The following is a 25,221-nucleotide window of genomic DNA, read 5'->3' as shown; positions in this document are numbered from 1 at the left end:
ATGGCAGAGTTACTTCTCATCATGTTATGGATGCAAACCATGTCAAAATCTAAGTGGCGTCCAGATGGGGAGAGGCTTGGGGCGCCCCCCCCCCCCTTCAAAAACTGAATTAAAACATCACGATCGAGAATAAGAAGAAACGAAAAGGAAAGAGAGAAGAATCGAATGCAATATTGTTAACTATTCTGAATGTTATATCAAAATCTATGACAAAATGTGATATTTCTAACAAAAATATCGAATTTTTGCCGGATCTGCTTTACCTAGATCATTTAAAATTATTGGGGCACTACGCTACTGTAAAATTTCATGAAAATTGGATGGCATATAGATATGTTTTTGGATTTTAAAGTATGCCTAGCTTCCTCTACTTTGTTATTTTATACGCGGGTGAGGGAGAGGATTTCCTTTTTTCTAGTGCGAAACCTTACTTTTAGAGACCCTTGAATGAATACTTTCATTTTACAGCCCTTACCGACACTATACTCAGATGTACCCCCTATAAGGTGTGGTCAAATTGATTCTTCCTTTCATAGAAGTATGAGTTGTGGTAGAAGTAGTTGTAGTATAATGGTGGTGATAGTACTAGGGGTTGTGTTAGCAGCAGTGGTAGTTGTAGTTGTAGCGGTAGTGATAGGAGTTTATTATTAGTAGAGTAGTAGTATTAGGAGTAGTAGTAGTATTGGTAGTAGTGGCAGTAGAAGTAGTGGTGGTAGTAATAGTAGTAGAGTAATAGTAGTAGTAGTAGTAGTAGTAGAGTAGTAGTAGTAGTAGTAGTAGAGTAGTAGTAGTAGTAGTAGTAGTAGTATTAGTATTAGTATTAGTAGTGGTGGTAGTGGTGGTGGTAGTAGTAGTAGTATTAGTAGTGGTAGTGGTGGTAGTGGTGGTGGTAGTAGTAGTAGTAGTAGTAGTAGTAGTAGTAGTAGTAGTAGTAGTAGTAGTAGAAGTATTAGCCGATGGAGTACCTGGTAGCAGCAGCAACAGCAAGACAAATAGCAGTAGTGGTGGTGGTGGTGGTAGTAGTAGTAGTAGTAGTAGTAGTAGTAGTAGTATTAGTAGTAGTAGTAGTAGTAGTAGTAGTAGTAGTAGTAGTAGTAGTAGTAGTAGTAGTAGTAGCATTTATTTATTTATTTATTAGAACATATTTATTCAGGTACAACAGATCAGCATAAAACTGTTTGTCATCAACGACCTGATGAAAGAACAACATAAATCATCATACAATACATGAAAATAAAGTCAAAATCTAGGTCAAAGATAACAATACTTAGTAACGTAAATAAACAAATATTGTTACTTAAATGATAATATGAATCAAATTAAAATATTTTAAGTTATCAAAAGGGAACAGTTACTTATTACAAAACTACTAATTGTATAATTTATTCATTGATAAAAACACTGAACAGTGAAATAAATATGGCATTATAGAAAATCAATTGAAACAATGGCATTCAGTTTCAGTTATAAATGTATGTCTAAAACTATAAAATATCAAAGGGTTGAGATCATTACAAATAATACTGAGTAGTAGTAGAAGTAGTAGTGGTAGTAGTAGTAGTAGTAGTAGTAGTAGTAGTAGTAGTAGAAGAAGAAGTGTCGCTTGCCATTATCGCCGTTATGATCATGATGAGTAATGCATGTTTTCGTTTTCTTTTTTTTCAAACAACAACACAGAAACTAAGTGCATACCAGCTGTTGATATCTGCGTGACTGCGGGATGGTATCAAGGTAACTAGAAACAAAAATGTTCGACTCACCTCATTTTATATCAAACACATTTGTCTCACTGTGCGTTTGTGTACATACCGAAATCCACTTGAGATAGCGATCTCAAAATAAGTTTGATTAGCTTCCGAAAATGTATATTTTAGATTACTTCAACTTTATTTCCAGTTAAGTGTGTTTTGATTTATGTATTATATTTATTATTTATTCATTTATTCATTTATTTCCTTATCTAGTTTAATTGTATTTATTTTTACTGATTTATTTTTTGCTTTTATTTTTTTTGTGAGGGAAAGACATATTAAACAGTGCGATTGAACTGATTGTTATAATATAATTATTTCTTACACTGACCAAAAAACGCCGGTGTTAGTTTAACACCAGCCTGTTTGTGACGGGTATATATGTAAATGTGCTTTGTTAAGTCTGTAGAACAGACTATGACTACGAAATAAAACGGAGATCGGATAACGATCGATGTATGATTCCCGGACATGAAAAAAAAAACTCGAACGTGTTTACTGTAACTAAGGCGTACACAGTCGTACAAGTGTTAACTAGCACCAAACAAGGAAATGTGTGCTTTCATGAGGAAATGTGGGCTAGGCTGGAATTGGTAAATATAACGCCAAAATCATGTGTCGTGTCGTGACAAGTATCTACATCGGTCCACACCAGAGGGGCGCTGTAACAACACCGACTTGGCGTTAAAGCCCCCTTACACCTGACCGAATGTAAGGGAAGAAAAAAAAATGTGCGCAATTCAACGAATTCAATTACAATTTCCGTCAAATCGTGCGAACAGTAACTATTGCCAATTTTTATCAACGAACGCTAAGCGAAGGATAAATATGACGTGCAAAGGATATCGATTTTTCGGTTCCCCTCTTTCAGTAAATTTCAGCCAAAGGCGAGTGAAGGGTTGATATAACCCAATAAGACGAACGAACAGTGAGCAATGGTTTAATATTGCGTGCGATTAGAAACGAAGACGAGGGAATAGATCAGACGCGGTTCTTGTACGTTTGTCTCACCGTGTTGCTTCGTTAAGGGTTTTTTTGAGATCGGTCCATTTTACTAAAAGCGCGATAAGGGACTATAACACACGAACGATAAACCGTGGACCTACCAAAAAAACGAACGATTACCGCAGACTCAATAAACAGATGACCAACGATTTTTCAATTCGTCGGGAAATATTAAACGTGTTCAAAATTTCTACGCGCATTTAAATAATCGCAGTCGTTAGTTTAGAAGGTGAAAGAACCCAAACACTAAGGGTAAATATGATTCTTCATCAGTAACCATTGACAAAAAAAAATGTTTAAAAAATGCCTTTCGGCAGCCATCGCAAGGTACCGAATTGCCTGAAATATGCCTTGCGATGCCTGGCGAAAGGCATTTTTTTACAAAATCGTTTTCAATGGTAACTGATATTAAATCATATTTACCCTTCGTGCTTGGGTTCGTACACCTGAACTAACAGCTGCGATTATTCATATTCGCGCGGAAATTTTGAACACGTTTAAAATTTCACGACGAATTGAAAATCCTTGGTCATCTGTTTGAGTTCACATTTCTTATTTAATGTGCGGTTATCTTTCGTTTATCATGTTTATCGCTCGTGTGTTATTGTCGCACATAGTCCCTCATCGCGCTTTTGCCAAACTAGACCGATCTCGAAAGAATTCTTCACCATGTTAACAAAGCAACACGATGACACAAACGTACATGAACGCGAGATCTATTCCCTCGTCTTCGTTTCTAATCACACGCCATATGAAACCATTGCTTACTGTTCGTTCGTCTTATTAGGTTATATCAACCCTTTGCTCGCATTCGGCTGCAATTTACTCAAAGAGGTGAACCAAATCTATATCCTTTCCATGTCATATTTATCCTTAGCTTACCGTTCGTTGATAAGATTTGACAATAGTTACTGGTCGCATGATTTGACGGAAACTTTTATTTGAATTCGTTGGATTCGCGTGCATTTCGTGCATTTTTCCCATTCGTCACTCTTCGCCCGCCTACATTCGGTCAGGTGTGAGGGGGCTTTTAGGCAATTCGGTTAGGTGTGGGGGCCCTTAGGCTAACACCAAAGGGCATTTTAGCAAAACGTGACCATTAAAAAATGTCGGTTTGATTCTTAACTGATGTTGTTTCAACATCTCTCTTGTGTGGACAGATATAGATACCTGTCAGTTTTTGCAGTGTAGTTGCAACATCCCATGGATATTTTTATTTGTTTTCATTTTTAGACTTCAGATTTGACTAGACTTGACCAGTTCAGTGCAAATTGCAATATACACCGTTTAACATGGAAGATTCAATGTGCAGTTGTTAAAGTCTTTTAGATGATAAGCCTTAAATGAATAATTATCTGATACTATAATGCTTAGCACTCTTACATTATTGTTTATGATGTTTTTTTTTTAAGGAATGATTTATGCATATATATCCCCTAAGCAAAGTTCTTAGTTATAAGTTACATATTGTAGTCTTTCTCCTCAGCTCATGCATTTGCATGTACATCAATCGGTTGCATCAGTCAGAAAAAGGGGGAAAGGCGTTTTCTAACATCATGCTTCCCTTATATCCTTGGTCAGAAAACTTTTCATTGACCCTTTTAGCCAATGGAATACATTATAAAGTAAATTGCAAAATGTGAACTTTATTGCTAAGCAAAGAAGCGATGTTCTCCATGTTTAAGATCTGACCATTAAAAATTAACCTTAATGCTCGCTAAACTCATCAAAACATTACTATACTTTTATCATCCAATTGCAGGAGTGCTGTGTGTGCCTACTCCAACTGCACCAACTCCATCATCTGTGCGATGTATGTAAGTTAGCTCACCCAGCTGAAAATAAGAGTGGGTGGGAGCAAGAACCATAGCCTCTTAGAAAAGTTCTACAACGGTGAAAAAAAGGAACATGAAAGAAAATGGAAATATTTACATATCATATTTTTTCGTATAATAAGATCCTTGCAAGAATTTGAGTTTTAAATCACTTAACTCGATATCTTCTTTTTTAAGATGTTTTGCTCCTCCGCCAAAGCTGGGACCTGTTTCATAAAGGACTTGCATCTGTTGTATTTTTGGCATAATGGCAACTACCATGGTAACAGGGCTCAGCAGCCAATCATAATCAAGGTTACCATGGTAGTTGTCATAATGACAACGTTACAACATAACTCTTTATAAAACGGGCCCCTAGTCTTCTCACAGAGCGGCCAATAGTTTTGCTCATATATACTATCTTTTTGTCATTTTCTTTATCCTTTCTGTACTCTCCCAACATGCCTGACGAAGGAATTTGTCCAATGAACGCACCAGAACCTCGCTATCTGCTTTCGGCCTGACGGAAACATTGAGAGACAGATTGAAGGGACTCGCCCATACAACAATGGCAGTAGATCAAGATATAGAGAAGGCTCTAAACAAGCTTGCCGGTCTCTACACATACATTCAGCTTCACAATCTAGAGCTCTTTCCCGAACACATATTGAGCCGACAGAGTCAGGCTACTCTCTTGTAAGTTTGCCCCCCCCCCCTCCTTCGACTTCAATAAAAATCCAACTTTATTCAAATAAGCTGAAAACAACGACGCATCAATTTAAAATACATATATTCAAAGGTATTTGTATAAATATGTTTTTATACTGTATTTGTTATTTGAATGTTTTTATGAGAGATGTAAAATAAATAAAACTGAAAACTGAAAGTGAAACATGTAGACGAAGAAAATGCCAAAGAAATCGAATATATATATATTCTTCATGGAAGTAATAAACATATATCAGGAAACGTTAACGACTGCTTGCTTGCTTCGTCTAAATACTAATCTTTAAGTTAATGTTAGTTTTTAGTTTATAAATATATATGTATTTATACATATATATGTACATCCATAATGACTGTCAGTGAATAGAACGGGGTGGACCCAACGTTACTGTTTGGCATTTGATCGTACATAAAAAAACCTCTATACAATTGTTCCTTAATCCTGATTGATAATAACATTCCAATTTGCTAGGAACTTTTCTTCTTCATCATTATCTTCTTTTTCTTCTTCTTCTTTTTTTCTTCTTCTTCTCCTTCCCTCTTCCTTCTTCTTCTTCTTTTTCTTCTTCTTCTTCTCCTTCTTCTTCTTCGACTTTACCTTCTTCTTATTCCACTTCTCCTCCCAGTGTAAGTGCTGCTTTAAGATGATGAAAATAATCTAACCGGTTGTGTATGTGTATACATTTAATAATTTCTTTCTGATGTACAGATTCCTATTTGATATGAATTTACTGTCAATTGAAGACAATGCTTTCATTGGATTTCCAAGGCTTCAAACACTGTGAGTTTGTGTTTATCACTTCAATAAACCCCTTTCCCTGGTCTACAGGTCTAGCTGAAGCATGTCCCGTCTCTTCAAAAGCGGATATATTTTCAGACAACTCTGAAATAAGTTTCCTCTTGTTCCCCCTCCCTGATTTCACGGCTGATAAAGCGTACGAAAATGAGGGGTAACAAGTTGATAGTTATTTGAATATTGGTAACAGAGAAAATGATTAATATAAATAAAAATGACGTTAGACCTTACACCGCCAGTGATTTTACGTACAGGCTAAAACCTCGGCTGGTCTCTAAATCATAATTGCGATATAATCTCGCTCAAAGTTTGGATGTTGTTCAGACGCCCACAAGTTCGCGCTTTGAAAGAAACCAGATCAATTATTCACACCAATTAAAAAGGATACATTCTTTTTTTTTTGGGGGGGGGGGTAATAAAACAAAATTTTATCTGCAATTCGTATTCATTCTGTCAATATTTAAAATGCTTCGCATGGATGCATTTCAGAAGCTGCTAGTTTTAAAACAAAGCAGGGGGTATAGCCAGTTCGTAAAAATCACGCGCACCATATGCACTGTTTTTAGCGGCACAAACCGCGGTTAGAGCCAGTGCGTAAAATCATTCATGCCACGCGCATGATTTTTAGAGGCACAAATCCTCCGCAAACCAGCTTGTTCACCGCATACTGCTCTTTGACCTGTCCGCATACTGGTCTTTGGCCTGTCTGCATACTGGTCTTTGACCTGTCCGCATACTGGTCTTTGACCTGTCCACATACTGGTCTTTGACCTGTGCGCCCCATTCCAGAAACCGTATGGTACACAAAAAGTGGTTTGAACCAGCTCGTAAAATCGTGGGAGATGGTTGAGCCGGTTCGTAAAAAGAGTGAAATATGTCCTTATTTTTTTAAATGCATGCAAAATCCATGCAAAAAGAAAAATGATTTCGAAATTTGACCATAAGTCAGGTTTCGAGCCGGTTCGTAAAATCAGTAACAAGAGAGTCCACAACAATGATTCGTTTATCACCGTCCATATGCATTGTTGAAATAGAGCTAATTGATAAAAGGGTTATTTATATTTCCTTTCCCCAATCAATGCTTACGATTATAGGCTGATACCAATATCATTCTATTATTTTTTTTCCTCGTACAAATTCACACTGAAGTCATTTCAATTTATTAATGTGCATTCTAATTAACGCGTTATCGATTTCCAGGAGGTGTCGGTCATTCAAACTCTTAAATCAATGTTATTAATTTAAATATTCTATATAATCATGCATATGAATTAATATTCAAGTATAATCCAAATTTGATCGTTTCAATATTATGTGCTTTTGATTTCGTTCTACTACAAACAGGTTCGTTAATTGTCTTACAAATTCAGAAATGTACTTCTTTTGATTTTAGGAAATGAAATTCAGGAACTGCACATTCAATGATTAACAATGACCGATGCGATTGCATAAACAACCAATTCAACCAATTATTAATGTGCAGTCCGTTTGTTTGGCATGGCATCTATATCTATACGCAAATGTTTAAACATATTTTTGATATAATTATAATTGTTAGGCATTATGGCTAAATTATATATTTGTTTAACCCGAATTTCAAGTTCCACAATTTTCATATTTTTCAACTTAAACATATAAGGACAATTCCACATTCCTTTAAATATTATATTACCATGCATGTATTTTTTCACAGAATCCTGGGGACCAACAATATACGGGAGATAAGAAATACAGCGTTCACTGGTTTAGAACAATTGCAATATCTGTAAGTTATAATTTAAACAGAAATGAACAGCGGGTGGGAAATTTGTTTGGGTTGGAAACGACATAAGCCAGTATTCATTTGTTCCATTTCCCCTTTTTTAAGGTTATGTTTTAGGTGGCGGGTTAATAGTTCATGTGTGTGTTGGTGTATGCGATCGTGGGAGTGTGTTGTTTGTAAGTGAAAGAGGGTTTGCCAATGTTGCTGTTCATTTATAAGTATTCACACTAATATACATAAATACTATGGATGAGTGGGTGTTCGTGGGGGTGTGTGAGGGTGTGTGTGTAAAGAGCAATTTAATCATTCGGATCTAGGTCATTTTAATGAATGAATGGTTCCTTTGATATCATTGGTGTTACAACTACTATCAGTACTATTATCTTTATCATCATTGTTCTTTAGTAGTTATCAACAATATTGTTGTTAATGTTCGCTATTATTCATGTATTCATTTTCATTGCGACTGTAATACTAGCACTATTCGTAGAAACCTCGATAGTGAAAATGGTATGCAACCTAGATTTGTTGATTTTGAATTTCGAATTACCTTCAACGAAAATAACCCATTTGATTATGGGACACTCTCCCATATGACAGTTTGAAGCCCTATGCCGGTATCAATATTCTTTTACCAATACTTATTTATAATTTTTTCCCCTGTTCATGTCCAGGAATCTTCGACATAACGATATATCTTCCATTGAGAATGACACGTTCACACATTTGAACAATCTGTTCTTCTTGTGAGTATAGAATCATGATAAATGTACATATCGTATTGAGCATTATTTGGCGCCATCTACAGGACACCGAAAGGTTTCCAAAAATAAGGCAACTTGTACATTAGGCATTATTGATTATTTTAAGAAGGAGGCCTGGTTGAAATCTTTAGATGTCATGTCCACTCTAAAAAGTTGAATATATCAGGTATAACGGATTTGAATTAGAGCCAATGTATTCTCTGGGAAATATCCGCTTTTGCTTGGAATTGCCCTCATATTTCAACTATTTTGAGCTTTATAACCTTACATTTCTTTATTCGCTCCATAACGCCCATTCTTGTAGCCTTTCCTATTCTAGACGTGCATCTACATAGTTTCTAAGTCATTATGTACTGAGATTTTGGATATTGATTTTCTTGAGCAAGCGCAAACGTATTTAAACAATTTTTTTTTGAATGATGAAAGACACGGTGATTTGCATCAACTTTGAATACAACTGATAAAATTCAATACGTCTATATCTGATATCAATATGAATCACATTAAACGATTTTTTTATCATTTAAAAAAGAACCATTAGGTCTCTGATGCTCTATGCTACACCAGTTTCCTAGTCAACCTATTTACTTAGACTTGTTTTGTCTGTGTCTCCTGGTGGATAAAACTTTTCATTATTTTAAGAATGAATTTTACAAAATGGTCGATTCTGATTGGCTGATGGTTTTGTTGACATGGCTCACATTTTAATGGCAAAGTCTTTAGTTATATGCAAGGACTTTTGTTTATATTTCATTCTCAAGGGAAATGAACAACAACGAACTAGTCCATCTTCAACCGGGTGTATTCTCTGGATTGAACAACCTTCGGGCACTGTGAGTATAAGAGACGGAGGTTAGTTTGAAGAAAGGGTTGCAACCGCTCTACCCATCAATATCAAACGGTTGGGACTTGCATTTGTTATTCTACTGTAAATAGCACCCTAAATATAAAACACTTTCTGCGACTGTCCCAACTATTTTGCGTAATGTTGTCAACGTACTCTTATAAAGATATGCCACCAATAACTAAATCCTGATTTTCAATCAGCATCATGATTATTTTCATGTGTTCTATTCGTTCATAACACCGACCACCTAGAACCAATCAAAACCCTTGTATGGCATACGAAATGGCATCGCAAGCCTATGAGTTACAGGGCTCAGATTTTTTTTCCTTTTTTTGGGGGGGGAGGTATGCATTTTTTAAACTCAATTGCCTTAATTGCCCCAGCAAATATTTGTCTGATCACTGCCTTTCTGTATTGCTCCTGTAATGCACAATATAAAATGAGGTAAAGTTCTTCCTACTTAATTATGAAGCGCTAGTTTTTATATTCTCAGTGTGAATATCCAAACATGAACTTTTCAAAATATGCGTTGGAAGAAAAAAAATGTCATTGAGCTTAAAGCCATGGGAATAATAAATTAGTTTTGTCATTTTAAGCGAGAAATATGTAAATTTGTATTCGAATCGGGTGCCTTTTACACTTTTTTCCTCGTAATATAGTGAAAATAAACTTTTGGAGAATACCTATTTATCACAGTTTTTAATAACGAATTTGTTTATCTAGAAGAAATTTTCCTGAATAAAAAAAGAAAAGAAATTACAGTTGTCGGTATCAGAGACCGAACAATGGAAAAGGCACTTTTTATATTGCACCGGTGTTCTAAATTTTTGTAGACTTTAATTGTTTAGGACTACATCAAATGATACTACATTTTGAAGGGTGGCAAGAACATTTAATAGAGAAATTCTTAAAGCGAACTTTTATCATATGAAAACGAATAAAAATGTATTAGGGAAAAAGGCTTTCACCAATAGTAAAATTAGCAACACTTGCATCGATATACAAATAAAGTTAATGGTTTATTATATTGACAGCGATTTGATATGTATTTTCAAAATCACATTTAGTATTTATAAATGTATTTCATTCCACCGTCTAATTAATGTCAATAACAGGGCTCTATTCAAGAATGAGATTACCGGCATCGATAAGGGAGTTTTCGACGGCCTGCATGAATTGCAATTTCTGTAAGTAAAGTGGTATTCTAATATTTTGCCTTTCATTTAACTTAATTATTCAATACCTCAGATTTACAAATTGAACCCATTTTTCCACGTGATTTTCAAGATATACAATGCGCCCCAGTAATGGTTTATGCTTCTGAGGAGTCATGCAAAATCCGAGTTTCGAATCCCTATCAAGGAAGGGACTCACGGGAGGCAGTTGCGCAGAAACCCGCGCGTGAATCCGCATCCACTGTTATTTTGAGTTAAATGAACTTTAATGAAAAAGCAAACATTATGCTAATGCGCCATTTTCCTACGCAACCTTGTGTTGACATTTCATGTTCGATCTCTTTTGGCTTATCCTTGAATACACTACCTATGTTATATTTAGTACCAACATGAAAAGGACAGGTTGCATTTTATGATGAGTTGAATGAAAGACCGTGAATCGTTTGGCCATGCCGAAGGAAAAAAAATGGAAACACCATATTTCGTTTTTGTAGTACGCACTGTATCCACACATATATATATATATATGTATTCAATGTCTGTCTTCTCATGGATAGTTAGGTGACATCTTCACTGGTGTGTAGACGTACAGCAGATAAGATACAATGATTGAATCTTTCCCCTTCTTCGTCTTTCATCTCATTCAGGTATCTGCAGTCAAATAACATTAGCGATATTCAAGTCGGAGCGTTTTCTGATCTTGAAAACCTTAAAATATTGTAAGTTCCTATTTGTTTCATTTTTATTTGTTAATTCTGTCTTTTTGTGGGTCCGACGCGTGTGACCTCCCCCACCCCCATATTTTGCTCCTCAAATGCCCTCCTAGCTTAAAAATCCTGGTGGCGCCACTGCGCTGTGCGTATACACTATGGCTGTTCGAGACTTCTTCGGGAGTGTCTGTAGCATAGGCTAGAATTTTTCATCGTTCTTTATCTTTAGATCCTCTCCTTCCCATCGGCCTCAAATTCAGTTTGTGTATATTTATCATTCAAACGTCATTTCACGTCGATAACACTATCTTCTATTCTATTCTGATTTCTCCCCCGTAGGAATTTGTCGTCAAATTTGATAAACACTTTACGAAGTGAAGTATTCACAGGACTTTGGTCTCTTCAGTATCTGTAAGTTAAGTTCTGGTCGTTGAGTTTCGCGCGGCGTCAGGTCGTTGACTATAGTCAGTCACTTACAATACAATCAAGCACAAAGACTTATCTCATGAAAAAAAAAACATATTTACTATAGCTCCAGTAACAGTGACCTCACTATTTCCAATATTCTATAATATTTCTAATTGATTTTGTTTGTAGATTTCAATTTTTCTACATTGTAATGCGATTGCATTTTTGCATTTAGGTCTCATGAAAAGCGCTATATAAGACTAAAAAAGAAAGTTATCATTATTACAATAAGGGATCAACCTTCGTGCGCAAAGGTGTGAACGAAGACTAATGGTTATTCGTAACTTAAAGATATATATATATATACATATATATATAAAAGATCTTGCATAAATCTGAGGATTAAACAAAATATATTTTTGTCTTGTTATATACTCAGGAGTGCTGTAATGACATTGATGTGATACGGCATAACGCCGCTGCGAATAAAAGGGTATCTGCCCCCCTCCCCTTACCCCCTTTCAACTATTTTCTCAATTTAATTTAAGATATACTGACCTTGCATTACTCATTTTTTTTTTACAAATTTTTCAAATGTTCAAAGCTTTTTAACATTTCTTGTACGTGATATTACTTACTCTTTCCGATGTACGTTTCCTTTCTCTTTCGCCCCTCAGTCTCTTAACCAACAACCATATTCATGTCATCGAAGGTCATGCCTTTGACTCACTAACGAAACTCGAGTATCTGTGAGTATTATTGAGATATAAAATATTTTCATTGATACTGCACTCACTGTTCCAGCCCCCCCCCCCCCCTCTTCCACCCTCCGCGTAGCGAAATTATTTTTCTTTCCGCAGTTCTGGACCGCAATATCGGAATAAGAGCACGCACTCGCGCAATTGGGGGTCCGGATTTGTGGTTGGAAAAAATAATTTCGCCTCCGGGTAGATGGGCAGTTGCGTTTCACAAGATGTTGGTATTCCGTTCGAATCCCCCCCCCTTCCCCCATGAGTGCAGCTGTAATACAGCCGAATTTATTTCTGGGTAATTTTAGTTTGGATCTTTGCCATGGAGTGATCTAGATCTTTTAGTAATGTCCAGATTTATCAAGAAACAAGCGAGTATTCTAGTTGCTCTATATATGTGACCACGCACATATCTATTACATATCTATTCATCAATGTTGTAGTCAAGGCTCAAACCTCCAAGGCCAAGGCTTTAATACCCAAGGCTAAGGCTTCAATAACCAAGGCTGAGGCCAAGGCATGGAAACCCAATGCCAAGGCCTGAAAACCTCAAGGCCAAGGCCAAGGTATTTTCAAACTTTCAATATATGTAACAATGAGACAACAATTCTTAGGCGGCAGACATGACGCACAAGACAAAGTGTATAAAAGGTTTTCATGATAGATTTAGACATATATTAGTAAAATAATGATATAGTTATTTTTTTCTAGGCGATTTACATTAATGATTATACTTGCTTATATAGCGCTTAATACTTACTTTGTCAGAAGTCTCTAAGCGCTCTACAGTATATGCAGCATAATTACCCTGGCCTTAGCAGTGCAGCTGTTAGGCGCGCTGCGTTTCAAGGAATAAATTCCTGCCAGGTAGCCATTTCCCTCACCTGCGTTGAGTGCAGCACATTGTGGATCAATTTCTTGCTGAAGGAAATTACGCCATGGCTGGGATTCGTACCCACGACCCTCTGTTTCACAGTCCGGAGACTAATCCACTGGGCCACAATGCTCCACATTGCAATGATTATTATTACCAAGGTGATCTGATCCTGGCATTTTTTTTTTTTTGGGGGGGGGGGTCAAAGCTAAAAAAAATAGCATTTGGTGCAAACATATATTTTCAAATGAGATTAACAACTGAAGAAGTTGTGTGTTTTGTAGAATTTCAGTTCAGCAAAGCTTTTTAGGTGATTTCTAATTAATAGGACAGATATTTTGACTTAGGCTTTACTTTTCTGCAAGAAAGCATAGCGAGCAAGCGGTTTTGAAAAAAACAAATCAATTCTGAAGTTGTAAAACTCGATTTTTGGTCAATTAAGGCGCTAATCACTGTTAAAAGGGCAGCCTTGCGAGATGTTGCCAGCACAAATCACAAGCTCAAACTTCTGGACATTTCGTGAAATAAGAAATGAAAATGAAATATTCCGAGCTGTAATTGTAATCATGAAAAAGATGTGCATCTTACTTAAGAATTAAGCGCAAGCTGAAATTTTTACTGACCAGAAAGGAAGCAGTTCTTGACTGCATTCATTGACTCATAAATATGATACTTATTTCACCACTAAACTTATGCGAGCGCAAAGTGCGAGCTCCAAAATTTGTGATATTGATGATTCCAACCAGAAAACTGGACATTCTAAGCATTTTTTGTGTGTGAATGGGAACAGAAAGAGAACCTTACTTAACAATAATTTATGCGAGCGCGATCCAAAATTTGGTGATTTTGGAACCTAAAATGTATCATGTTTTACTATAAAAAAGGTATTTCTTTCCTATTTAATTTGGAAAAAAGGGTATTTTTGATTTTGGAAAACGGATATTTTTTTCCTAAAGAGAATTTTTCGGGGGGGGGGGGGCAAGAGAGCACAAAGCGCAAGTTGAAATCTTCAAATGCTGACCTTTAAATGAGTCATTTTTAGGACTCTTGTCAGTTTTGTTTGTCTATTTCCTTGAAACTAGTAAAATGAAATTCACTGTCAAATCATATGATTGAAAATAAGTAGCTTTTTTATCATTTTGTTTTGTCAATCTGAGACACTAGACCCAAAACAAAATATATACAATTCAATTAGATGTACTGCCAATCAACATATTAACTGATTTTGCAGTATTTTCTGCCAAACCAGCCTCCCCCTTCTCTCCATCTCTCTTCCCATTCCTCTTTCTCGTCTGTTTAATAAATATCAGGACCACCCCCCCCCCTTTTAGAAAAAAAGAGCGAGACAAGAAGTTCCACCACCAAAAATAAACGTATAAAAGGAAATTGATATCATTTTCTGAACATATTGTCAAAATATATCACAAAATTAGCTTTTCTAATAGTATAAGGGTGACAAATTGTGCTCACTTCAATCGCTTTCAACTTTTTTGGGGGCAGAAATTTTGCTCTAGATGCCATGCTTTAGCCCCTCAAAACTTTGGCTCATCATGCCATTGACATAGCCCATTTGGAAATGACAAAATTGAAGATTGTGTTCAAGTTTACCCAATCTTTTCAGATAAACATTAAGACTTAAAACATTCTTGTTGGTCAAATAAAATAATACAAGGAAAATCCTAATGGAATAGAAATCAACCTTGTTATCATCCTTTAGAGTTAGCTATTTTTAAAGTATTGTTGTCGAAATTGCAGTCAGATCTGTTACAATTATTCCTGTCATAAAATCACTATCTTTATCATAATCATTATTATTGATATTGTCATTATCATCATTAGTCATGATATTACCAATAAATAACGTTATTTTCGTCTCTTCTCTTTGTTATATAATTATGTGATGATAATTCTTGATAATGGTGATAATCACAATTGATGGCTTTGCTAGTACATTTACTACTACAGCTGCTACTACTGCTGACTGGTAGTATTGACCATTTGTGTCATTGGATATACAGAACAATTGAAACATTTATAATTACTTTTATAAAAGCAAATAAAAGTACAAAATAAAAATGCCTTGAAAAAGCCTTGAAAATGCCTTGAAATTTCAAGGCTCAAAATCCTCAAGGCCAAGGCTTGAATGTTCAAGTCCAAGGCTTTGAAAAAGTAGGCCTTAAGGCGCCTTAAGGCCAAGGCCGAGCATCAAGGCACTACAACTCTGCTATTCATATGCACCAAACATGAAATTAATGCATTAAGGAAATCAATTGTATTTGGAAAACAAATACCGACAGTATATTTGTTTAAGAATATATACAGTGCGTATCAAAAACGGACAGATTTGACAAATCTTTAAATTTTTTGTTTCAAATTATGATGTCTACATTTTAGTGTTAATATGTGCTCCAAAGTCTTATCTTTCAAATGCCATTAAAAAATAGTTTCGTTCATGCTTTAGCGAACACGGTTATGATTTTGTCTGGGAATAAAAGGTTTGCGCCAAAATGGCATAATGTGAAGAATATGATGATTTGACTTCTTGCAAATCAACAGACTCTTAACCTTTTCATTATCTTTGCCATAATTTTCGAATGATGCGGTCAAATTTCATTTTCAATTCTATTTATTTGTCCAAGTCTTCTGTTGTTTCTGTATGTTGTGTTCTCGATAGCTTTGAATATTCCTTCTTCAGCAAAGAAACATTTTTCAACCGAAGTCTGGGTGAGCGTGTATTTCTTTTTCAAATCCTTTCATTGTGTGCTGAAAAGGTTTTGGTGCCTTTTGAACAGTGCCATAAAGATAAGCGGGAGCTCTGGGATTCCCCCCCCCCCCCTTCAATAATAAAAGCATAACCAAGAAAAAAAAGGGGAAAGGAAATAAAAGGAAAGATAGAAAGTAAAATATGATATTATTTTCTGAATATTATGTCAAAATCTATCAAAAACTATAATATTGTAATGAAAAGTGGTAATATTTGCATGCTCGCTTCGGTTACTCACAACTGTTTAATACATTTTACCGGATCTGCCATATCTAGTTCCTTCAAAATTGACTTAATACACCATTGTCATTGAAAAACATGAATTCCTTTCTGTTTGTCCTGTCAACTTGGTCAAGGAATCAATTACCCCTTGAAAATGGAATCGTAACTTTTAAAGATACCATTACATAGTTTGTTTCAAATAATAAAAGGATTTGAATAATTATAAGTTTTCCCAATTAATAAAGCAAATCTTCTCGCTTGGGTTGACAAAAAGTCTTCTTTTCTTATTTATGAAGAAAAATCCATGGTAAAAGAATAATGAAATGAAAAAAAAATAATGCAAGTACATAAATAAATTTGTAAATAAAATTTGACAGCATAATTTCAAATTATGGCACAGCTAATGAAAAGGTTAAAAGGAAGTCTGCTGATTAGCAAGAAGTCTGATCACCATATTACTCATATTCTGCCATTCTGTCGCAAGCCTCTTTTTGAACCCTCGACCAAAAACGTCCCATGTTCGCTCAAGCATGAATTTTTTTTTTAAATTGCATTTCAAAGATAAGATTTCAGAGCATCTATCAATATAAAAAATAGACATCTTTATTTGAAACAAATTTGTTTCATAGACTTCAATACTGTCCCGTCTTTTTATACGCACTGTAGTACATACATACTGTATATAATATGCTGGCTTTCAATATTGCCGTTAGCTGAGGGCGCGGGTTTTTTGTCTAAATTAAGTTATTCCATTTTGTATTTTATAGGGCAAAATCATAATCATCTCCATTGTTTTGCTCTTTTGACGATGAATGTTTGATTATTTATAGCCTCAAATCGAAAAAAAAATACTAACAAATAATTTGTACGGCCACGGCTTGCGTCTATGATCTTCCAAGAGAACATTGTACACTCCGATTTTAAGATTAACCCCCGTGATTAAAAAACTAATTTTCACTGTGATATAAGCATCAGTATAATCATTCGAAAATGTGTTTTGTATTGACTTTATGTGTTACCATAGGTTCTTTCTTGGTACTGAATTGGAGCTATAGACTCTGATGCACTCACTGGTCTCACATATTTGCAGAAAATGTAAGTAGACTTTGGTATTTATTCAAATATACTCAAAACCGAAGAAATAAGCACATATAAGACGTCGTGCGAGTGATTTTGTAATCTCGTCTTGCCTCTGTAGAATGTCGCTAAATCAGATAATATTCCCTCAATCACCAATCCTTTTTAAAGACGATTGATGCAGTGGATTAGCAATTGGTTAACTAATGTGAGAGTATATCCATATATTTTGGGTTGGGAAAAGGTAGTATCTTGTCTTACTGTTTTATACTTTCGTGTACTTCAAACTGCCAATCCAATGTAGATTCCATTGGATTTTCATTAGGGCTTTGTGTTTATAAGAACATATAACCATAATTAGTTTATTTTTGTAAGTGTCCAACAGCTTCATTTATTTTTTCTGAGTGTTCCTGTAAATTTGGTTTCAAGACGGGAGCAAAGAAACCAAACCTACTGCGCAAAGTTAGACCAACAATAGCGTTCTATTGTAAAACAAAAATTAAAAAATCGTTTTAAATGTTCTGTTTTCTGTTTGTGGTAACTCCGGTAGGAACTCGGCAGGACACCATTTTTTGCTGGTAAACGCCAAGCTGGTATATAACCAATTACCTTGGAAACATTTTACGTCTAGGTTAATCAGCCATAGTGGCTGACATAATAGACGACAGACATCACTCTTGGGCCTTTTTATCAAAGAGGAGACAATGGCAGAGTTGGGATTCGAACTCACAACCTTGCGATTATGAGTCCATTGCTCAAACCACTGGACCACACGACCCGATGTTGTGGTAGCAATCCAAAGAAAACATGAAAACAAAATGTATCTCATCATTGAAACAAGTATAAAAAGGTAGGGGAAAACCACAAGACTAGAAGTAGACGTCAAAAATCAATGTCATAATGCCTACACGGTTTTTCAGTTCCAGAGGAAAATGAATAACTTTCTAAAAATGATACCGAGGGTATCAGATTGTTAGCTATCTTTTTTTTACAGCGCGAAGTACACATCAGCTAACCACACAGGAAAATGTGTACGTAATATAACCTGTAGCTATGTCTACGTGACCTGATGCAAACGTATACATTTTTTTAAGGAGACGTGTGTCAGTTTAATATGTGTATGTTTTTTTCAGAGAATGTTTAGGGTACCTGGTAAGGTTAAGGGAGAATAATAATATTTTTTAACTGCTATTTGTTAATTTCGTCTAATTTCATCTAAGAGTTTATATTTGCCCGGTCGATAGCATTTGATATGTCCGATGTGAAATGTGCCATCATTTTACAAGGAATCACCGTTACAACTTTAAAAGTTGAAGGTTTAAGATCAAAGTGTTGGTGAAACCAGTTCATCTAACAATTTATTTATCTATGTATTGATTCTGTATCTATAGGTCGACCTCTGACAATCGCTTGTGTTGTCTTTTATCCGATAATGCAACTTGTGCAAGGACATCCCAGACCAGTCCCTTGGACACCTGCAGCAGGTTATATCCAAACTTGGCCTTGAGGATTGCAGGATGGGTCATGGGTTTATTGGCCATAGGTGGCAACGGCGCCGTTCTCTTCATTCGGACTCGGGATAGAAAGAAACACAAAAATAAGGTCCAGAATACAATGATAAGCAGCTTAGCCATGGCTGATGTTTTGATGGGACTCTACATGATTATCATTACGTCTGCAGATCTGGAATATGGCAACAAGTTTTACCTCAGCGCCCCTCAATGGCGCAATTCCAATTTGTGTCGGTTTGCTGGATTTCTCGGGTTTCTATCCAGCGAGGCATCGGTTCTGACCCTGACTTTGATATCCATTGATAGGTTGATATGCATTATGTTTCCTTTCAAGCCGGAGTTTAAGATTCGCCACAAGGGGTCTTTGATTCTCGTTGGTGCAGCCTGGTCGTTCACTGTATTGTTAAGTCTTGCCCTGGTCATTGTTACATCATACAGACCTGACGTGTATGGACTTTCTGACGTATGCCTTGGTCTACCACTTCATGTTGAGGCGAAAGACACTGGAGTCTTGGAAATCAGTGGAGAATTCTTCTTTGAGTATCAGGTCAATTACAAAATCGTCGAGAGTCGGTCCAGGCCTCCATGGTTGTTCTCCATCATAATTTTCATTGGGTTCAATCTTGTTTCTTTCACTTTCATCTTAATCTGCTATATCATGATCTTCATCAAATCTACAAGTGCTTCAAAGAAAGTCCGCAACAGCAAATCCATCAAGCAAGAAACAAGACTAGCTGTTAGGATGGCGATGATCGTTGCTACTGACCTCGCTTGTTGGATGCCAGTGATCATCATGGGAATCCTTTCTCAGACCGGTGCAGTCACCCTCGATCCTTCTCTCTATGCTTGGACAGTGATTCTCATCGTCCCTATCAATTCATCAATTAATCCGTTCCTATATACATTCATCGTTTATATAGATGGCATGAAGGCGAAAAGGAAGACAACTGATAAAGACAAGAAAATCAACTTAAAAGATGTGAAAAACGAGCGCGGTGGGAAACAGTCTTCTTCCATCACTAGCACTACCAAAGTATCTGAAACATAGTTTTGTAATAGCTGATTTCTTTTCCCAAACCGAACCAATCCCAGCTGAGTCATTTTAAAACTGATGTCAAATACATTGGTGCGAGGAATTAAAAACCGCCTTGAATCTTATTTTCTTTTGCAGGATTTTCTGCATTTATTAGAATTATATGCAAAACAAATTTTCAATGCGTGCCACATAATCATAATATGACATAAATCGCATTACCTTGTGACAATCTTCTTGACTGGAGAAAGACATAAATACAATATAGAAAAAAAATGTACATGTTGAGGCAAACTATGTATTAAATATACGCTTGAAGCATAGCAGTTAAATGAACTGGTATTGTATCGTCAACCTATATCTAAAAAAAATATATAACAAAGTATTATCGTCTAAAACGATATATCTGAGAATTACAATTCGCAAATATGTGTACAAACTTAACCTTTTTGTATTATCACCTGGTAATAATTACGATTATTATGTTTCATGTATTATTCATGTATATTAAGATCGTGTGCCTTTTTTCTTTCAATAGCATTTATATAATCATCTGTATATACATTTCACATTTACATCAATATACATTAAACATAATTATTATTATATATTCGGCATTTCAGACAAAGACCATCGAAAGATGACATTACAAAGTATGACAAAATTTTAAAAAGGACTCCGCCGCTGCAGTCCTGGAGTTGCCTGGAAGAAAAAAGGAAATATGAAATTCCTGTAACCCGCAAGTCATTTCTTCCAACTCCAGGTAAGGCAGCGAGGGATGTCTCTTACAAACATATACATATTATGTACAAAAATATAATTCAATAGAAAAAATAGATAAATAGCAAGTTCTATGTTCATTGTCAATGATCTGCAAAATAATCATGAATATCCATCCATATGTCACTGATGTATATGTCAGTAATATAGCAGGTGAAAATAAATACCGGATAATTGAACCGGTATTATATGAAAGTTGAGTTTGAGGGAAAAGAATCCAATGCGAGTCAAACGGCAAGTTTAAAGTATGTGATATGCAAAACCAAAATGAGGAAATGTTTATATTCAATCTAATTCAAATTATATATCATACAAAATGAATGAATAAAATTATGAATCAGCATAAGTTATGTTTTAAACATGGTTTTGTCAGATGTCTGTGCATATTTATTCAAATTGAGATTTTAGCTGATTAAGAAAAGAGGGTAGTGAGACAAGGACAGCTGCATCCCTTATTGAGTGTGGTAAATTATTCCAAATTCTTGGGAATCTACGGGTAGGGGACATGAATAAGACCTGGGTTCTTGATGGGAGATGAACAAACGTGAGGTGGTCACGGTGCCTACTGTTGACTTTCAGATTTTCTGACAGTGATTCACATCTGATCGTTCCAGACAAACGCTTCATGACATAAGCACATAGAGCATAGTCCCTTCGGGAACGTAGAGATGTCCAATGTAGACGAGAGAGACGTTCCTCGTACGGCATCTCACATCTCCGTTGATGAAGCGCAACTCTTGTAGCAGTTCGCTGTATCCGTTCGAGTTTGTGTTCCTGGGCAGCAGTATGCGGATGCCAGGCGGGAATTCCATACTCCAAAATCGGGAGTACCAACGATCGATACAAGCAAAATATTGCTTGGGTCGAGGCCCCACGTGCAATGGTGCGAATAAAACCAAGAAGTCGATTGGCACGAGATACGATTGAATCAACGTGTAGATTCCATCGGAGATCTGATGATATGGTTACCCCAAGATACTTGTAAGAGGATGTCTCTGCCAATGGAACATCATTGAGAGTGTAGTCTGGATATTCATCATGTTTCCTCTTCCGAGCAATGTGCATCACTTTGGTTTTTAATAATACATTCGGAAGACGATACAGAGATTTACCAGTACAGTTTCTGTTCATTTATAGTCGACTACGCAATTCTGATTTAAATAAAAACGTTAGATTTGATGGTCTATTGTCTACTTTCCTGTAATTACGTAGCAAAATTGATTTATACACAGTCCAAAAAGCTATATTAATGATATCATCTAGCTCTTTGTGTTCGTTATTTTTTTATCAAAAGATCGACATCAATAACAACGTGTTTATTGAAGGCTTTTTTAATCGACCAAATTGTTCTAGTAAGGAAGTTGCATAGCATGGAGCTAAGCCAGGAAAATGCTGCAAAATTCACCCATGCCATGCATGTCGTTGTCACATCGCAAGCGGACTGTTGTAATTCATTACGTCCTGGGGAGCGTTTCATCAATATTTTCATCCGACAAGTCGTCAGATCTGACATCTTTCCATGATTTTGATTGGCTGAGAGGCACTGTTCCTATGGTAACTGGCGGATAAAATGGGACTTGTCGGATGAAACGTCCGACAAGTCCTTTCAGTCAACGCTCCCCCGGTCTACCACATTCTTCGCCCGTGGTATAGCGGTTCTGACTCTCGCCTTGTAAGATCGAAATATTTTTTTGTCAGCGATAAAACTAGAGGGGGTAGCCATGTGAAAAATTAGTAACCAACACAGAAAATTGATTATGGGTAAATTATAGGGGAAAATGTTGTGTGTCGTACGGGACGCAGAACATTTTAAGCTCTTATTCACCTATGGACGACATTTTTTTTGTTGGTTGTCAGTTTATTGCATGTATGCCAAGTAGTACTTTTATATTACCACAAAGCAACTCGAAGTTCTTGGACAGCAGGTTGATGAATGTTGTGAAAATGGCTGATTTTCCTAACATGGAATCGTCCATTATTATTATTAGTATCAGTATTAGTATTGATGTACTGAGTTTCTTGATAGATAGATAACTGATATACATGTACCAACCGAAATAAACGTATCTTAATATATTTTAATGAGGCTCTATTAAGAATGATATATCATCGTTTTTTTTTCCGGGATTCGATTTCGGACAATTTCGTTTAATAAAACAAACGTTTTAACTCACCTATTACTGGCACGTTTCCCTAATTTTCCTTCTAAATTTTAATGATAATGTGATTCATTTTAACAATCGACTGTGTTATTTGACTGTGTAGTGGTAAATTGTTTTAATGATTACATGATCAAATGTTTGATTGATGGTGTTATCTTTAAAAAGATAATGAGCTATGCACTATCGATGGAATAACTCCCATACAATTCAACATTTCCCCTCAAATAGGATAGCAATTTACTTTCTACAGTTCTATACAATGCTAAGAGAATTTCACATTCTCTCCTGGACGTGGCACCACTTTGATTGTCACACATCATTTTTTATTCAGACTTTCCTCTGTCAGATCTTTGTAAGTTTCCGCCCACCTTTTCACAAAAGGACCAAACGAAATCACCTTTAGTCACGAAGGGAAGCTATTGGTACCGATAAAATGACCGGTGAAACAATTGGGGCGTATCCGCAATACCTCAGTCACATTTGCTCTATGGCGCACAGACGGCCGGGGGCGAAACAAAAGTGCGCCAAAAGTCATTTTGGGCATGAGATTGTCTTTGTCATGCCCAGATGAAAGACAACACTTTGAAGAATACTTCATAAAAATATGTCTTTCAGGAATCTGCACAAAGGCTGTTAATTTCCTACCTAAAATTGTAAAATGTGACATTTTGCGAAATGCCGCGTATATGACAACTTACTCGGAAAACAAGCCATTTCACATGATTTTTTCATGTAGAAAGCTGAAATGGCACCCACATAATTTGTATATAGTTCTTTTTCGTGTGAAAGGGTTCAAAGTACATGTAGATAAAAAGACACATTTCATGAGGTTTATAGGATAATTATTCCTCGAAATAGGCTGATATTCCATATTTTTACATTTACATTAGAAACGTTTAGATTTCCGTTTATTCTATCATCAACATTTGCCAGATGTCTAAGCTATAAGTTGATACCATATTTAGCTGCCCGTTTTTGCCGGTTTTCATGTTAGAGCCGATTTTACTTGATACAATACCCCCAAAACCTGTTAAAAAGCGATCACCTTTTTTACCGCGCATTCATCGCAGTGCACCGCATGGGGTGTACACTGCCGTTCATTTCTGCACGGCGAGGACGATTCATCTTCCCTTCCATGAAAATTACATGACTTCCGGGTAAATAAAAACAAAATAAAGGTTTATAACGCATATAAGGGATACCCACCCCTCTTCCAGAGATAAAGATTACTTGTAGAATAATTTCAGCAAAAAAACCCTCCCCGTCGTCGTAAAACCTTCGTGGTGTTATAACTCCGCGTTTTACCCAAGAATACACCGCGTGATAACGCACGGTTAATATATATATTTTTTTAGATTTTTAAGAATTTCCCCAAATCTAATGATAATTTTGATGCCATAAAATTATTTTCAGGATCTCATACATACTTTTAGGCATGTGAGAAGCACAAACCGTCATTCACTCTCTTAAAGTAACAAATAACACAAAGTTTTTATACTGCACATCGTTTGGCGTAATTTGTCTTTTCAAAGATATGTTTTAAGTTGCAAATCAAAATTTGGTATCAAAGTAACATCATATATTGGCTTTAACTTATGTTCAGTCGATTCTACGCCCAATATTACCCTTGATCAACTTGTTAAAGTAAACAATATAACAAGGAATATTATTTTGGCGCTCTTTCAACTCATTCTGTCCCACTGTGCGGCGGCCGTACGGCGAGTCGAAATTAAATTATTTTGAACCGAACAAAAAAAATAATAAAGACTAAGAGATATCGCCCGCAACCAACCCCCTCCACTCCCATTGAAGAACATATTCAGCCTTCACGCGACATGAGTCGCCCTTTTATGTCAACATGTTTTATTGTCCGTTAGCAGACTACATTTCTCGCTATTTCTAATTCAGTGGTCAATCCGCGTTGAATCCGCCTGGAGGAGACACGCATACCAATTTCCCAATTACTGCAGAGATTACAAGGCGGAATTGGTGCTTCTTTCAAAGTTTATACCACATCCAGCAGTGGAATCGGTTCGTGTCGGCGTCAGTCCGGCTTTTAGAGGGATGGTCCGGGTTGAAATTATTTATATCTTAATGCATAGGGTAGAATTCACTAAGGAAAATGCAGAAGATTTCATCAAAATCGGAAAACCAATAATGAAGTTATTGAAGTTTAAAGTTGAGCCATATTTTGTCATGAATATTCATTTGGTAGGCTGATGATGTCACATCCCCACATTCCTTTCCCTTATGTTATTACATAAAATGTATTTTTTTTCTTCATTATTTTC

At 36.0% G+C, this 25,221-nt stretch overlaps 1 protein-coding gene and 1 pseudogene across 1 annotated transcript; both read left to right on the top strand.

Moving 5' to 3' along the window:
• Positions 1 to 11,363, top strand: part of LOC121421458 — a 28,070-nt pseudogene extending 16,707 nt beyond the window's left edge.
• Positions 11,364 to 18,968: 7,605 nt separating this feature from the next.
• On the top strand, positions 18,969 to 20,003 carry LOC121421209 (G-protein coupled receptor GRL101-like). The gene has a single exon (XM_041615870.1). The coding sequence runs from the start codon at positions 18,969 to 18,971 to the stop codon at positions 20,001 to 20,003; it is 1,035 nt and encodes a 344-aa protein (XP_041471804.1).
• Positions 20,004 to 25,221: the final 5,218 nt, after the last annotated feature.

This window comes from Lytechinus variegatus, chromosome 9 (genome assembly GCF_018143015.1).
Source record: "Lytechinus variegatus isolate NC3 chromosome 9, Lvar_3.0, whole genome shotgun sequence".
Classification (NCBI taxonomy): Eukaryota; Metazoa; Echinodermata; class Echinoidea; order Temnopleuroida; family Toxopneustidae; genus Lytechinus; species Lytechinus variegatus.
The sequence above is the reverse complement of the archived record's forward strand: the minus strand, read 5'-3'. Positions and strand labels throughout refer to the sequence as shown.

What these genes read in the sequence shown, in the direction of transcription:
- LOC121421209 (XM_041615870.1), top strand. Translation starts at nt 18,969, where the DNA reads ATGGGTTTATTGGCCATAGGTGGCAACGGCGCCGTTCTCTTCATTCGG.